The sequence below is a fragment of the Mastigoproctus giganteus genome, chromosome 2 (genome assembly GCF_048544385.1).
Source record: "Mastigoproctus giganteus isolate SK-2022 chromosome 2, ASM4854438v1, whole genome shotgun sequence".
NCBI lineage: Eukaryota > Metazoa > Arthropoda > Arachnida > Uropygi > Thelyphonidae > Mastigoproctus > Mastigoproctus giganteus.
In genome coordinates, this window is record NC_143576.1 from 190,574,393 (window position 1) to 190,590,262 (window position 15,870).

At 39.8% G+C, this 15,870-nt stretch overlaps 1 protein-coding gene across 1 annotated transcript in view; it reads right to left on the minus strand.

The window, feature by feature from the left end:
- Nucleotides 1-15,870, minus strand: part of unc79 (UNC-79 domain-containing protein) — a 1,082,710-nt gene that overhangs the window by 753,406 nt on the left and 313,434 nt on the right. The window contains exon 16 of the mRNA XM_090389680.1: nucleotides 5,333-5,436. Coding sequence (XP_090245806.1) covers nucleotides 5,333-5,436 — 104 coding nt within the window. The remainder of the gene's footprint in view (nucleotides 1-5,332; nucleotides 5,437-15,870) is intronic.

Genomic DNA, 15,870 nt, shown 5'->3' on the forward strand with positions numbered 1-15,870 from the left:
AAGTTGATAGCTTAAATAAATTTAAGGCTGAACTAGACAAACATTTGGAGTGACCAGATGGGTGAAATGGGAAGGTTTTTTTTTTTTTTTTTTTTTTTTTTTGGCTGATGATAAGCTTGCTTTCTTGCATCATATGCCTCAACTAATGTTCATAAACAGCCAGGGGAAAAAAAAAAAAAAAAATCTTCCCATTTCACCATCCATTTACTCCAAACGTTTGTCTAGTTAAGCCTTGAATTTATTTAAGCTGTCAACTTCCACGACAGATGGAAGTTCGTTCCAGCAATCAACCACCCACTGACTAAAGGAAAATTTCTGTACATCTATTCTACAACTGTCTTTTCTCAATTTGAATTTATGCCCCACCCCCCTCAGGTGCGGAATCTGAGATTGCTGAAACCATTCAAGGCCTTATACACCTCAATCAGAACACCTCGCAGGTACCTAGTCTCCAGACTATTTGCAGAACTTAAGTCTTTCTTTGTAAGAGCAACCCTTTGTTCCACTCACCAATCTCGTTGCCCTTCTCTGTACTCATTCGAGCAGCTCTACATCTTTCCTAAAAGGAGGCCTCTAGACCTGAATGCAGTACTCAAGGTGTGGTCTGACCCTTGCCTTATACAAGGAGATAATCACCTCCTTATCCCAGCTAGCAAAATTCCTATATATCATTGACAAGACCCCATGAGCTACTCTTGCAGCCTGTTTGCACTATATAGAAAATTTCATATCTGACTGCACTATTACCCCCAGGTCATTTTCATTCTCCACTACCCTGAGTGTGTACCTCACGATTGGTACATTACCCTGGGGTTACTGCTACCCATATGCAGTACTTTACATTTGTCAATACTAAACTTCAGTTGCTACCTCTCAGCCCATCTGCTCAACTTTCCCAGATCCTGTTACAGTAGCACACCATTCTTACTGTCATTAACACCCCTACCATTACAGGTGCATTGTATACCTTCTTATACACTAATGCCAGCAGTAGAGTTAAACAAATTTAATGAATTTGAAATGGTTAAGTCAACAAATGCAAACAGTAGAGACAGCAGAAACATAGTGCCACTCAGAAATAACAGATGTGGAATTTGTTATTTCTAATGTGAGTACAATGTGTACAGAAAGGATGGGGAGCGGAGAGGTGGTGAAGAAGAAGTGGAGTAATGGTCTTGGAATCTAAAGTAGTGCACCGTTGATGTGAGTGGCCAGTGCATTGCTGAGTTAGTTTGATGTGACACAAGCCTTGGGAAAACTAAGCTGAATCTACTATAAGCCAAATGACTGTGATGAATATAATGAACAATTATACAGACAGAGTGCACCAGTAGATCAAAATGTTATATAATGTAGGATTTTAACATTTCAGATACTGATCGGAACTTGTCGGTTGATCGGTTACATATTAACTGAAATTTTCTGTATTTACTGGATGACTGTTTTCCACTGCAGCATGTTAGAGGAGGTAACAAGAGAATGTTGTTGTTGTTGGTTTTTAGGAGCATTAGCAACTAAGGCCATATTGATCCGGGATATGCAGTGGTCATTCCCTGACCTTTCCGCATCCTCCGTATTTGGTGGTGACGGGCTCGAACCCCGGTCTAATCAAGAAGCGTGTGCTACGCACTGCTGCTGCTCCTTCCCACCTGGCTACGGAGGCACCCAGGTAACAAGAGAAAGCAATGTACTTCATCTGATTATCAGAAGTGATCATTAAGCATTAAGAATATCCAGATAAAGGAACCAGAAGGTGGTAGTAATCATAATATATCAATGCGAGATATACTTAAAGATATAACTACCCTCAAACGTGAAAGGGATATAGCTATCATAAAGGCGACTGCAATAGTCACAGACAGATTTTAAATTCCTTTCAGTTAGAAACTGAAAGAAATTTAAAACAATCAGTTGGGACCAAATGATGATGATGTTATTTACTTATTAGTTGCTCCTATTGTACCAGTTGGTGTCGTTGTTTCACAGAGAAATTGCCATCTTTTCCTTTCACAAGCAACAGTTCTGACCTGTCTCCAGGCCACTCCTTTCTTGGCTATTCTGGATGTTTTCTTCCATTTCACATGTGGCCTTCCCTTTGGTTGCACCATAGAGGGTTTTGCTTTCCAGGCTAAATGTGGAAACTGGTTATCATCCACACCATCGAAGTTCAACTTCTTGGATCTTTTGAAGTGTATTTAAGATTAATGCAAACCATATAGTTTGTAGACTCATCTTGTCCAATGCTGTCACTGACTCACAGCTGTGTAAATAAACAAGAAAATGAGCAAGAGGACCAAGTTAGCTGCATAAAACACCACCTATGTACCAACCTTGACATATTCTGATAAGTCCTTAATTTATGGCATGGTACAGCCATCCTCAGGCTGAAATCATTGCATTTAGGTCTTCATCTACTCAGCCATCCTCAGGCTGAAATCATTGCATTTAGGTCTTCATCTACTCAGCTATCCTCGCTGATGACAGATCACAAATACTTTGAGTGCCAGACCTGCTGAATGTTTTTCCCATCTAAGGTAATCAGATGGCAAACAAGCTTGCAGGAAATTACAGTAGACTTGGTTTTGCCAGAGATAATGTCCATTCCTCTTTTCACCATAACTTTCTGCTGCACATTCAGGATATTAGCATTAGCATTAGTAGAGGCATACGATGCAAGAAAGCAAGCTTATGCAGCATCAGCCAAAAAGAAGAAAAAAAAAAAAATGCTCCCATTTCACCCCTCCGTTCGTTCCAAATACCTGTCCAGCTCAGCCTTAAATTTATTTAGGCTATCAACCTCCACAACAAAAGATGGAAGTCTGTTTCACCAATCAACTACCCGCTGGCTAAAGGAAAACTTCCGCACATCTATCCTACAACTGTCTTTCCTCAATTTGAATTTATGCCCTCTCAGGAGATTATTCTGAGCAAGAGGAAGAATCCTATCAGCATTGAGCATGCTCAAACCATTCAAGGCTTTATACACCTCAATCAGATCACTTCATAGGTGCCTAGTCTCCAGACACAGTAATCTGCAAAACTTAAGCCTTTCTTTGTAAGAGCAACCCTTGTTCCATTCACTAATCTTGTTGCCCTTCTCTGTACTCATTCCAACATCCTTCTTAAAATGAGACCTCCAGACCTGTATACAATACTCAATGTGTGGCCTGATCATTGCCGTATACAAGGAGATAATCACCTCCTTATCCCTGCTAGAAAAATTCCTGTATATCATTGACAAGACACCATCAGCTACTCTTGCAGACTATCTGCACTGCTCAGAAAACTTCATATTTGCCTGAACAATTAACCCCAGGTCCTTTTCATTCTCTACCACTGTCAGTGTAGTACCACAAAGTTGATACGATACTCTGGGGTTACTGTTTCCCATATGTAGTACTTTACATTTGTCAATGTTAAACTTCATTTGTCACCTCTCAGCCCTCTGATGAACTTTTCTAGATCCTGTTGCAGCAGCGTACTGTCATTATTTTGCAGATTTTCCTGCAACCTGGCAATCAAAGCCACATTGTTGGTGAAAGCAAGCTCAGAGATGGCAACAGGCCTCATCATCCAAATTTCCCAATCAGAAGGGTTGGGTATGTGCCTTGCAGTCTTTGATGATGTTATCCATGATAATGATGAAGAGGTATGAGGAGAGAATGTCTCCTTGCCTCACCCGATATTGTCAGGAATTCTTCTGACTTTGTGTTGCCAGTTCTCACATAGTTGCAGCATCACTTATAGTAACTCCTAATGACAGCTACTAAGCTTTTAAGCTTCTGCTAACATTTTTCTTCTCCAGTATTCTCCATAACTCACACCATGGAACCTTGTCAAATGCCTTCTTAAGATCAAGATCACAAACATTCACTTCTGAGTTGTACTCAATGATTCGTCAATAATCTGCCAGAGTATAAAGATAAGATCTTGTGTGCTTCTTCCCTGACTGAACCTGCATTGGACCTCCTTCAGCTGCCGCTCCACCTCTTCCCTGATCCTCATTTCTAGTATTCAAGAATACACTTTCTCTGGTAAAAGCCTCAAATTCAAGGAAATGTCTGAATGGTTTTGGCAATGCTGTTTGTCTTCCTTTTTAAAAACAGGCACAATGCCTGATTTCCTTCTCCTTCTTACTCTTCTATGCCAGCTGCATGGAAGAGTAAGAAGATACCATCACACTGAGATTTGCACCCATATGCTTCACCATCTCAGATATTATGCAATCACATCCTGCTGCCTTTCTAGCTTTCATCTTTTGTATGGCTGCACTCAGCTCAACTATCGCTTTCCTTGCTTTCTACATCTACGATATCATCACATAAGTTAACTCCCTCACTATCACATTTTCATAACCAGCTGAGAGTTCCTGGAAATATTCCTTCCACCCATTCATAACTCACCCTATTTAATTATAAGTGAATTTCCTTTGATTTGTTGAAATTCAGGGAATATTCCTTCTCCTTCTTCGTGATCTTGAGAACAGTTTCTGGTTTTCTTTCTTTGCTGTTTCCAGGAATTACCCATATTCATCCCATGACTTCAACTTTGCTGCTATGGCTATCTGTTTGGCTTTTGCTCTCTGTGTCTTGTATTCCTCACAATCCCTGCTTGTCCTTGATGAGAGGTACTCTTCCCACCAAGCCCCCTCTCTCTTCTCACCTCTGCTTTTGCAGATTCAATCCACCATGCTGTTGTTTCTTCAGTGGGCCGACTTGGGAACTTCCACAGACTTTGGTTGCAGCATCAAGTAGAGTTTTCCTGTAGAGTGTTCACACTGCCTCCAAATTTGCCTCCAGGTCCTCAGACTCTCCCCAGTGTTTAGCCCCCCTCTCTCTCTCTCTCTCTCTCTCTCTGAGAGATCTTCTCTGGTATTTCTGTTGGACATCTGCCTGCTTCAGCTTATAGGCTAAGTGCAAGTCATCTTCTTTCTGCATTTCTTGATCTCTTTTACAGAGGGTTTAAACACAACTCCAAAATCAACAGAAGATTATCACTGCCTATTTTTGATCCCTATTAACAACCGCATTCCGGAAAAACTTCATTTTATTCTTCTTTACCATTATGTAGTCAATAATGGACTTCTCAATAGCATTAGCAATAGTTGCGGTATACAATGCAAGAAGGCAAGCTTATAGAGCATCAGCCAAAAAAACCCTTCCCATTTCACCCATCTGGTCACTCCAAATGTTTGTCTAGTTCAGCCTTAAATTTATTTAAGCTATCAACAATTCATAAAATTTTGCAAATAAACATTCATACATTTTAAAAATAAATTCTATATGTTAAGTAAAAATAAAATATGATGTAGTCAATATTCAAAATACATTACCAGTGTCCTCCAACCTGAGCATATTCTGGAGGATGAGGAAGAAGACACGACACAAATACTTCAAAGTGGCTTTTCACAATTTCCATTAACCATCCATGGATATACTGTTAAATATAATGTAATAAATACTGAAATTTTCATATATTCATATAAAATAAACAACATTATTAAAAAAAAATCTGCTGGACCTAAAATTTCTAATATCAACAGTTTTCTAATCAATTGTTTACTCTTAATCATTTATACCTACAAACAGCCTCTAAGTTAAGTGAACTTACCATAAATACCTTATTGAAGCACAAAGCGTTTTATAAAAAGTATGTTTAGGTTACAAAATGTAAACGTAAATGTTACAGGCTAACATTTTGAAAAGATTAAAAGTAGCCTACCTTATGAGAGAACAGATTATGGCTCCACAATAAAGAATTCCATCCCAGAATTTTTATTTTTTATTTTTTTTTATTTAATGCAATGAACAGTAAACAGAGAATCAAGTTCTGAATCTAAAATTTATGATGAATGCCTATTCTTCATCTCTCTATCACTAATTAATGCAAGCAGATATGTATTCATTAAATTCAATTCATCATTTACTCTCATAATAAAAAAAATTCATTTTATATAGTCTATTATAAAAGTTGTAATTATAACAGGCCTCCTGTGAACGTTTGAATGACATTATCCAACCTGTTTTTTTTTTTTTTTTTTGCAAAGCAAGACACAATATGATTCTTCCAAAATGTGCTGGAATTTTTTTCCATTGCCATACTGGTATGAGAAACTACAAGTATTCTTGGTAGACAGAACTTTCTATGTCATGTCAGTGCCAGCTTTGTGAGAGGTGTAGGGGATTTGATGGCACATGAAACACATTGGCTATGTGCTTATACATGGATAATATGCTAGAAAATAACAAGCAACAAATCTGTTTAATCTCTGTTCTATTGCAAGCAATATGTTTAGATAAAAATGTTTAGATAGAGATGAGACAGATAAGTATGCTCAATTCATGCTCATGCAAGGGATAGTCCCACTTGTCATATGCTAGAGTACCAAATCAAGTCCTCTATAAACTGATAGAGTTTATTATTGGTTTGTAAGTGCCAAAGTGCTTTCTATTATGCAAAACATACTGCTTACACAATGAGACTACAGTCATTTAACCTACAGTATGTAGGTTAAATCAAAGGTAGATGAATTCTGCTGCATCATTAGCCCATTCACGATAGAATATAACCAAAGACATCCATCTGATGATATTGTTGAATTTGCAACAAAACAAACCTTACTTGATTTGAGACAGAGTGAAATCTATAGAAGAATCACATAATGCCATGACTGGGCAGATGTAGTTATATGGCAGTTTAATTTAGATGGGATCTAATCAATGTCTATATAACTGCAGCATGGTGGAATGATCACCCAAAGTTAAAGCAAATAAAAAATCTGTTTTACTTCCTGAGACAAGTGCATATTTAATATGATCTAAACAATTTAATTTATCCCTTGGGATTACTCTCCTATCAGGGAGTAATCCCAGAAATTTGATGTTATTGGTGATTGGGATGGTGAGGTTAGAAATCTAAAGTTCAGATTTTGTAAACAGTTCCCACTGTCTACAAAAGTAAACAACACATTTTTTTTTTTTTTTTTTTTCAGCAAAACATGATAACCACTAAATGCTCCCAACTTTCATATTTTACTCACAGATATCTGAAGTTGCCATTTAAAAGAATTCATGTTTTAGGAAGGGCAGGAACTAGAGTGGTCATCAGCATAAAGGCAAATCTCAACTGTATTTGGAAACACAGCTTCCAATCTTACATATTGGCACTTAACACCTTACAGTGACTTTGTTCCACTCCCTCACTTGAGGAAGAGGTTCCAATCAGTATCACAGAATTCAGAACACTAATAGTAGACCCTGGCCCAACTCCATGTGTCAGGGAGAGAAACCAGGCAATTGCACATTCTGCTGTCACCTGGGCCAAGAACAGTGACTGAACATGAACAACACAACCCAATGCTACACAACCATACACACACACACACACACACACACACACACACACACACACACACAGCACTACACTGATATCTATACAATATAAATGCACAATACATGGCAAGGTTGTCACAGGTTGGCTGGGACTACCAAAGAAAAATAACACTGTTCTTTCTGTACATAGTACACTCACTATATTTAAATTCCACATCCCTATGTCTGGGTGGCAACATGCTTCCAATATCGATGCAATGTCCACATTTGATGACTTAACTAATACTTCAAATTCATTACATTTATTTACTATACTCCTAGCATTACTGTACAAGCACGTATATGTGTGCCTTTGAACCTCAACCTCTGTCTTTGTTCTTAGTAACACTAACACAGCCCATATATTTTCTTGTCCCATGAGGATTCCCAGAAAGCCTAGTAATTTTCCAGACCTTCTTCTGCATTGTCAATTGAATTGTACTTTTTTAACTAAATAAATATAGCGACCCAGTTATTACAAACATAACATCATAAATCAATACATATAAGTTGACAGGGGATACGAAAGACATATAACGTAACGGAAATAAACTGATTTTAATAATAATAATAATAATAACTTGGAGATAATATTCAATACCGAAATATATATATATAGTGTTACAACTGCATTGGGATATAGCTTTAGGGTTATATTTTGTACTGGAATTTTATTGAACTTGAACAGAAATCATGACTCAGACAAGAGCAGCAAAGCAAAAGGCTCAAACTAGTCGAAGTTCTGTGGCTCAAGGGAGAACTGAGGGGACCGGTTGTCCTCTGAATTACAGTCTATTGAAATGCACTGCTTGTTTGATGTTTGAGGAGCAATAAGGAATGGGACATGATATTGCCAAGGGGAATGTCTATGTGTATGCATGATGTAAGGAGTGTGAGGAAATCAGGTGCCAATTCGGCATTATTATGGGCTTATATGAGAGCTTGAAGGACAGGGTGGATGCCCTCGAAGGATTTAAATTGAGGGGCCCATCAAGTTCTCAGCTGCCCACATCAATGTCAGAGCTTGCACTGGAACACCACGCAACACAGCAGCAACCCCCAAGGCAGAATGCACTGTTCCCAAAGGAACTAGTTGTTGTAGGTGACTCTATTGTCAGGGAAACAGGGAACATATTATGCAAAAAGGATAGATGGAACAGGGGTATGTCTGCCAGGAGCAAAGGTTAATAACATTGTAGAGCAGATATCATCCTTTAAGGGCACAAAGGGTGATATTGTTGTACACGTTGGCACTAATGATATTAAGAGTAGGAGACCGGCAGAATTACTTAACAAGTACAAGACAATGCTGAAAAAAAAAAAGCCATGAGTTAGGGTTCAGTTTGAAAGTGTCTGCAATTCTGCCCAGACACGATAGGAGGGAGTATATGATGAGAGCCCTGTCAATCAATTCGGCCATGGAGAGATTGTGCAAGGCTCAAGGGGTAGAATTTTTCTCAGCCTGGTCTTTGCTTGTTACCAGGAGAGACTGCTTCTACAGGGAGGGGATATACTTAAATAGAAAGGGTGCAAGAATATTTGCTGATGCTATCGAGGTAGAGTTAGGTGGGTTGGAAAACTGCTAGTTTGGGGGGGGGATACACGGACTAATAGATTTAACAGTAGCCGCTGGAAGAGGTAAAAGTGATTCTTGCACTACTTCAATTGAAATGCAATTGATGGCACTATGACTTCCAGGATTGCTGGAAGTTCCACTATGACTTCCAGGATTGCTGGAAGTCATAGTGGAACAAGTAAATACATGGGTTGTGTTATGGTAACTAAGAGTAGAAACAGGTGCATGTATACTTGCATGTACACCAATGCTAGGAGTATAGTTAATAAATTCGATGAGCTTGAAGTGCAAGAGGTCCTTTGGTCCTTGAGGTTGTCACAGACATTCTCTCAGATATGCCAGACAAGCTGTACTTGCTACCTGGGAGTCTAAAACGCTGATGGAACTGATATTCGGGTGACACTCAAGTCAAGTGGACCCAATTTCGGCGAAGTCCGGATGGTCTGTGACAGTCAAATCCTCTGCTTGCACCTTCACGATGGTGGGACTGATAGTAATCCTGGGTATAACCTCCATGCACAAGTACATGGTGGGTGACCACCCAGGTGTGAACCAACTTAAGCAGGGGTCGAGGTGTGGCACCCACACCACATGGAGGAATGCCGCCACTCTATGTTACCAGGCAGTACTAGGTGGTAGATGACTCTCATCAACCAGTGAAATACCACCACTTTGCTTATTGGAGGCTTGAAGTGGTGGAACCCATGTTTAGTCTCTAGAGCTAAGTTCCGGTCAACCCTTCCCTATCTCTTCCATCATGCAGTATGATTGATGACTTTTGAGGTTATGATGAACGTTGTGGCGAGATCCAATATTCCTTACATTTCAAGGGTACAGCTCTATAAACGGTGTTCGCAGGCCGGCCGCTATTTAGTACACCTGACCGAACCTATTGGTAACTCTCTAGGAGGCTTCCGGATCAGGTAGTGTATAATCTTGCTACCTCTACTCTGCCAGATAGTGACTAGAGGGAGTCCGAGTAGTGTGTATGCGGGGAGCATTGTCGAGGCCACGTTATGTCAAGGATCTGGGTATATTCTTACCACGTGTACGCCATATACAAAAATTTCATTACTTCATACAGCATGTCCCACCCACTTTTTCTTACTATTGAATACACCATGAATTGTCAAACTAATAGAGCAAGCTTATCTGCGAAAAGATCTAAACCTCCCAAGGACTTCCTAATTCATTTCACAAATATACGTGGTCTCAATTCTAATCTCAACGATGTCCATTTCTACTTGCAGTCTGCCAAACCCCATGTACTTTTTCTGACAGAATCTCAGTTATCGGTTGATTCAACTACTGCTCATCTCAGATGCCCAAATTATTCGCTGCATGATTCCTTTCGCCTCAAAGGTGGTACTTGTGTATATGTCCGTTCTGATATTCCCTATAAGAGACTTGGCAATTTGGAATCTCCTCTCTTTGATCTTCTCTGGCTTAAAATCTCTCTACCTCATTGTGTCAAATTCATCTGTTGTCTCTACCGTTTTCCCAACTCCACTAATCACTTGGAGCTCTTTGACTTCCTCTCTTTGCAACTTGACTTTCTCCAGTCCAACTTTCCTAACAGTGGGGTAATTTTCCTTGGTGATTTTAATGTTCACAACTCCAGCTGGCTTCCGTTTTCTAGTCACACCGACCCAGCAGGTCTAGATGCTGAGTCTTTTGCAATTACTAATGACATAGCACAGACTGTTCATTTACCTACAAGAATACCGGACAATCCTAATCATACAGCCAATACGCTTGATCTTTTTCTCACAAACAACCCTTCTAAGTACACGGTCGAAGTGAGAGGTCCTTTAGGCACTTCAGATCACAACTTGGTGATTGTCTCTTCTCCAATGGAACCTTTATCTCATGGCTATTCCCAACCTCGTGTTGTTTGGCATTACAAGAATGCAAAATGGGATGACCTGTGAGACTTCTTTTCTTCTTTTCCTTGGTCAGATTACTGTTTCAAAAGTTCTGATGTCAACGTTTGCTCAGATGGTGTCAGTGAAATTATTCTTGCAGGAATGGAATCCTTTATCCCACACTCCACTTTAAAATCTCATCCCTTATCTAAACCTTGGTTTTCCAATAAATGTTCTAAGGCTGTTCAAGAGAAGAATTTTGCATATCGTAATTGTCTTGTTTCTAATTCTTCAGTTTCATTCAGTCCAAAGTTTCATTAATCAGTCCAAACTAGAGTTTGAACAGGCTAAGAGTAGAAAACTTGCTTCTTGCCCTAATGGTAGCCGAGCATTCTGGTCTCTTGCCAAAGCTATTGGCCGCAACTTTTGCCCATCTCTGCTCCCACCTCTGTCCAAACTAGATGGTTCTGTTGTCACTTCAGCCAAGGATAAAGCTGACCTGCTAGCATCCCATTTATCTTTCAACTCATGCATTAACGATCTTGGTAAAACACCTCCCAGTATTCCCAACACGCTCCATTCAATGCCTCCTATGGTCTTCCGTCAAAAGGATATCAGAAGGATTTTGACGAATCTTGATGCTAAGAAAGCTCCAGGTCCCGATGGTATTTTTTTCACCTGTTCTCAAAACCTGTGATCCTGAACTTACTCCTATTCTTTGTGGCCTTTTTTCACTTTCTTATTCCAAAGGTGTTTTTCCTTCTGCTTGGAAATTTGCTCATATCCAGCCAGTTCCTAAAAAGGGTGACAAATCCCTCCCATCCAATTATCGTCCCATTGCAATTACTTCTACTCTTTCTAAAGTAATGGAGAAATCATTTAACCGCCAACTGTTAAACTACCTAGAAACCGTCCGTCTCATCAACGATCGCCAGTATGGATTCCGTCAGTGTCGATCCACTGGTGATATTCTGGCTTACGTTACCCATTTATGGACTAATTCAATGGAAAGGTTCGGTGAAACACAAGTAGTTGCTCTTGACATCTCAAAGGCTTTTGATCGTGTTTGGCATAAAGGTCTTCTAAACAAGCTTCCATCGTATGGTTTGCCAACTGGTTTTAGTAATTGGTTATCCAGTTTTCTCTCTGATCGCTCACTGAGGGTGATGGTAGATGGCTCTCTGTCTTCTAACTTCTCCACTAATGCCGGTGGCTCCCAAGGTTCAGTTCTTTCCCCCACTCTTTTCCTCTTGTATATTAATGACCTTCTACCATTGACTGGAAATCCTGTCCATAGTTTTGCCGATGATAGCACATTGCATTCAACTTTCCATTTTGAGAAACCTTGTCCTGCTCAATCAGCTTCAACTTCTCGAAAATCTGCTACCAATTCCTTAAATGCCGATCTTCAGGTAATTCTCCAGTGGGGCAAAGACAACTTAGTTGATTTCAACCCTTCTAAAACTCAGTCTGGTCTTATATCTCGCAAAAAGGATTCTTCTGCTCCTATGCTTATCTTTAGTGACACTCCGATTTCTAGGCAAAATGATATATCTCTTTTGGGGATTACCCTGACTTCTAATCTCTCTTGGTACAAGCACATTACAAATATTGCTTCCTCTGCATCAAAAAAACTTGGTTTTCTCTTTCGCTCTCGGCATTACTTTTCTTCCAAACAGATGCTCACTCTGTATAAATCGCAAATCCGCCCTGCCATGGAATATTGTTCCCACATCTGGGGTGGTGCCCCCAAAACCTCTCTCAGGCTTCTTGATTCCATTCAGAAGAGGGTAGTTAGGTTAATTAATGATTCATCTCTAACAGAGTCTGTCCACTCGCTTACTCATAGACGTACTGTTTCTGCTGCATGCCTCTTCTACAGATACTTCCATGGGCACTGTTCTTCTGAACTGGCTTCGATAATTCCCACTCTCTCTTTCAAAATAGTCTAAACACGTGCCGCCACCAGCAAACATCCATTTACTGTCCAACTTCAAACCCACAGAACCAACTTTTCATCTTCCTCATTTATTCATTCAACTGCCGTTTTCTGGAACAACCTTCCTTCATATGTATTTCTTGAAAATTACAATCTACAGAAGTGACTATGTATAAATATAGTGCAAATGCATCAGAAATACATAGCTATATCTGAATAAATCAGAATATTGGTAAAAACGGCATCGTTTTAAGTTATATCTCATATTGTGAATACCTTCACAACGAGTTGCCATGATATTGCACTACTTCGAATAAGTAACGCTTCACCTAAGGAGAAGACTAATGTTACTTATTCTCAGATGGATACCACCACCCAGACGGCACCGTTTCAGAGCTATTTGGCCCTTCTTCGTTGCATCACTCGGGTACCTACCCACCCACCGAAGAAGGGCCAAATAGCTCTGAAACGGTGCCGTCTGGGTGGTGGTATCCATCTGAGAATAAGTAACATTAGTCTTCTCCTTAGGTGAAGCGTTACTTATTCGAAGTAGTGCAATATCATGGCAACTCGTTGTGAAGGTATTCACAATATGAGATATAACTTAAAACGATGCCGTTTTTACCAATATTCTGATTTATTCAGATATAGCTATGTATTTCTGATGCATTTGCACTATATTTATACATAGTCTAGACGCCTTCATAGCTTGAGGCTTATGCCCTAAACGCTTGAGTCTAAATACATGATACACCATCAGGCATCTCTCATATTGTTGAGTTATACTTCATAACTGTTTTGCCATCGTTGCATCACTCGGGTACCTACCCACCCACCGAAGAAGGGCCAAATAGCTCTGAAACGGTGCCGTCTGGGTGGTGGTATCCATCTGAGAATAAGTAACATTAGTCTTCTCCTTAGGTGAAGCGTTACTTATTCGAAGTAGTGCAATATCATGGCAACTCGTTGTGAAGGTATTCACAACATGAGATATAACTTAAAACGATGCCGTTTTTACCAATATTCTGATTTATTCAGATATAGCTATGTATTTCTGATGCATTTGCACTATATTTATACATAGTCTAGACTCCTTCATAGCTTGAGGCTTATGCCCTAAACGCTTGAATCTACAGAAGTTCAAGTCCAATGTCAACAATATCTTCATTCGTCTTCTCAAACTCCAACCCAAGCACGGTACTAAGTACTATAGGTTCTAATACCTCTCGTGTTTGGGGTTCACATAAAAAAAAAAAAAAAAAAAAGACATCAAAGGCAGATATTGTTGGGATATCAGAGACATAGTGTCACACAGACATTAGCAGTGCAGAACTGGAATTTGGGGGTACAATGTGTACAGAAAGACAGGACAGAAAGGGAGGAGGGGTTATGCTGTTAGTTAAGAAACACATAAAATCTAAGGAAGTGCATCCAATTGATGTTGGTGGACAATGCAATGTTGAGTCTGTTTGGTGAGACATAAGCACTGGGATAGGAAAAATGAGAGTAGGTGTGTGTTATAGGCCTAATGAATCTGATGAGTATAATGAGCAATTCTGCAGATTGTTAGTTAGTTTGTTATTTGGATTTTTTAGGAGCATTAGCAACTAAGGGCTTATTGCTCCGGGGATATGCGGTGGTCATTCCCTGACCTTTCCGCATCCTCCGTATTTGCTGGTGACAGGCTCGAACCCCGGTCTAATCAAGAAGCATATGCTATGCACTGCTGCTCCTGCCCACCGCTACGTAGGTGCCAATTGTGCAGAGAAATAGAGTGGGCGAGTAAATTAAAGTGTCTTATAATGGAGGATTTTAATTTCCCGGATATTGACTGGAATTTGTGGGTTGGTCACTCACACACACACAACAAGGATTTTGTGGATTTACTGGATGATTGTTTTCTACAGCAGCATGTTCGGGAGGCAACTAGAGGGAGTAATACTCTTGATCTGATTATCAGCAGTGATTCTTCATGCATCAAGAATCTGCAGATAAAGGAACTACTAGGTGGCAGTGATCACAGTGTGCTGAAGTGGGATATACTCAAAGAGGTAACTGCCATCAAGGGTAAAGGGAAGGGTTTTTGTTTTCGAAAAGGTGACTACGGTGGTCTGAGACATCATTTAAATTCTATATGGTGGAACCAACTGATGATGTTAGCAACAGCATATTCAAAATGGGAAGCAATCAAAGAATTAATCTTGGAAGCTACTAGGCTTTTCATACCAATAAAGAAATTTTGTTCAAGATTTATGCCTAAATGGATGTCAGATTAACTGTTTGTTGGTTTGTTATTTAGTTTTTAGGAGCATTAGCAACTAAGGCCATATTGCCCCGGCGATATGCGGTGGTCATTCCTTGACCTTTCTGCATCCTCCGTATTTGGTGGTCACGGGCTCAAACCCCAGTCTAATCAAGAAGCGTGTGCTATGCACTGCTGCTCCTGACCACCTGGGTACGGAGACACCATCAGATGAACTAATTAGACATGTGACAGAGAAGAAAAATGCATGCGATACATATAAATTAACATGTGACACAGAAGCCTATGACAGATATAAGCTGGTCTGTAACCAAGTTACAAAGGAGGATAGGCAGGCGAAGGAAGATTATGAGAAATCTATGGCAAAGGACGCAAAGAAAAACAGCAAAGAGTTCTTTACTTATGTAAACTCTAGAAGGAAGGGGATGAATCAGATTATTCCACTTGATATCAATGGTTCAACTGTTGATGATCCTGCTCAGGTAGCTAACAAACTAAATCAATATTTTGCATTGCCATTCACACATGAAGAGTTATTCAGGGAGGGGAATGCCAGAGGTGTATTCAAGTCTGGCAGCAAGCTAGATAATCTTGTAATAACTGAGAGTAAAGTAGAGGAGAAATTGTTGAAGATAAACAGAAGAAAGTCACCTGGGGTGGAGGGAATCTATCCAGTTAGGATAGATTCCATCCTAATCAGGATCAAAAGGAGACACAGGTTATTACAGACCTGTTAGTTTAACTTCTGTTCCAGGGAAATTAATGAAGGCACTGGTTAAAGAAGCATTGCAGGATTATCTAGACAAACTTCAGTTATAGCTTGGACACAGCATGGGTTTGTTAAGGGGAAGTCTTGC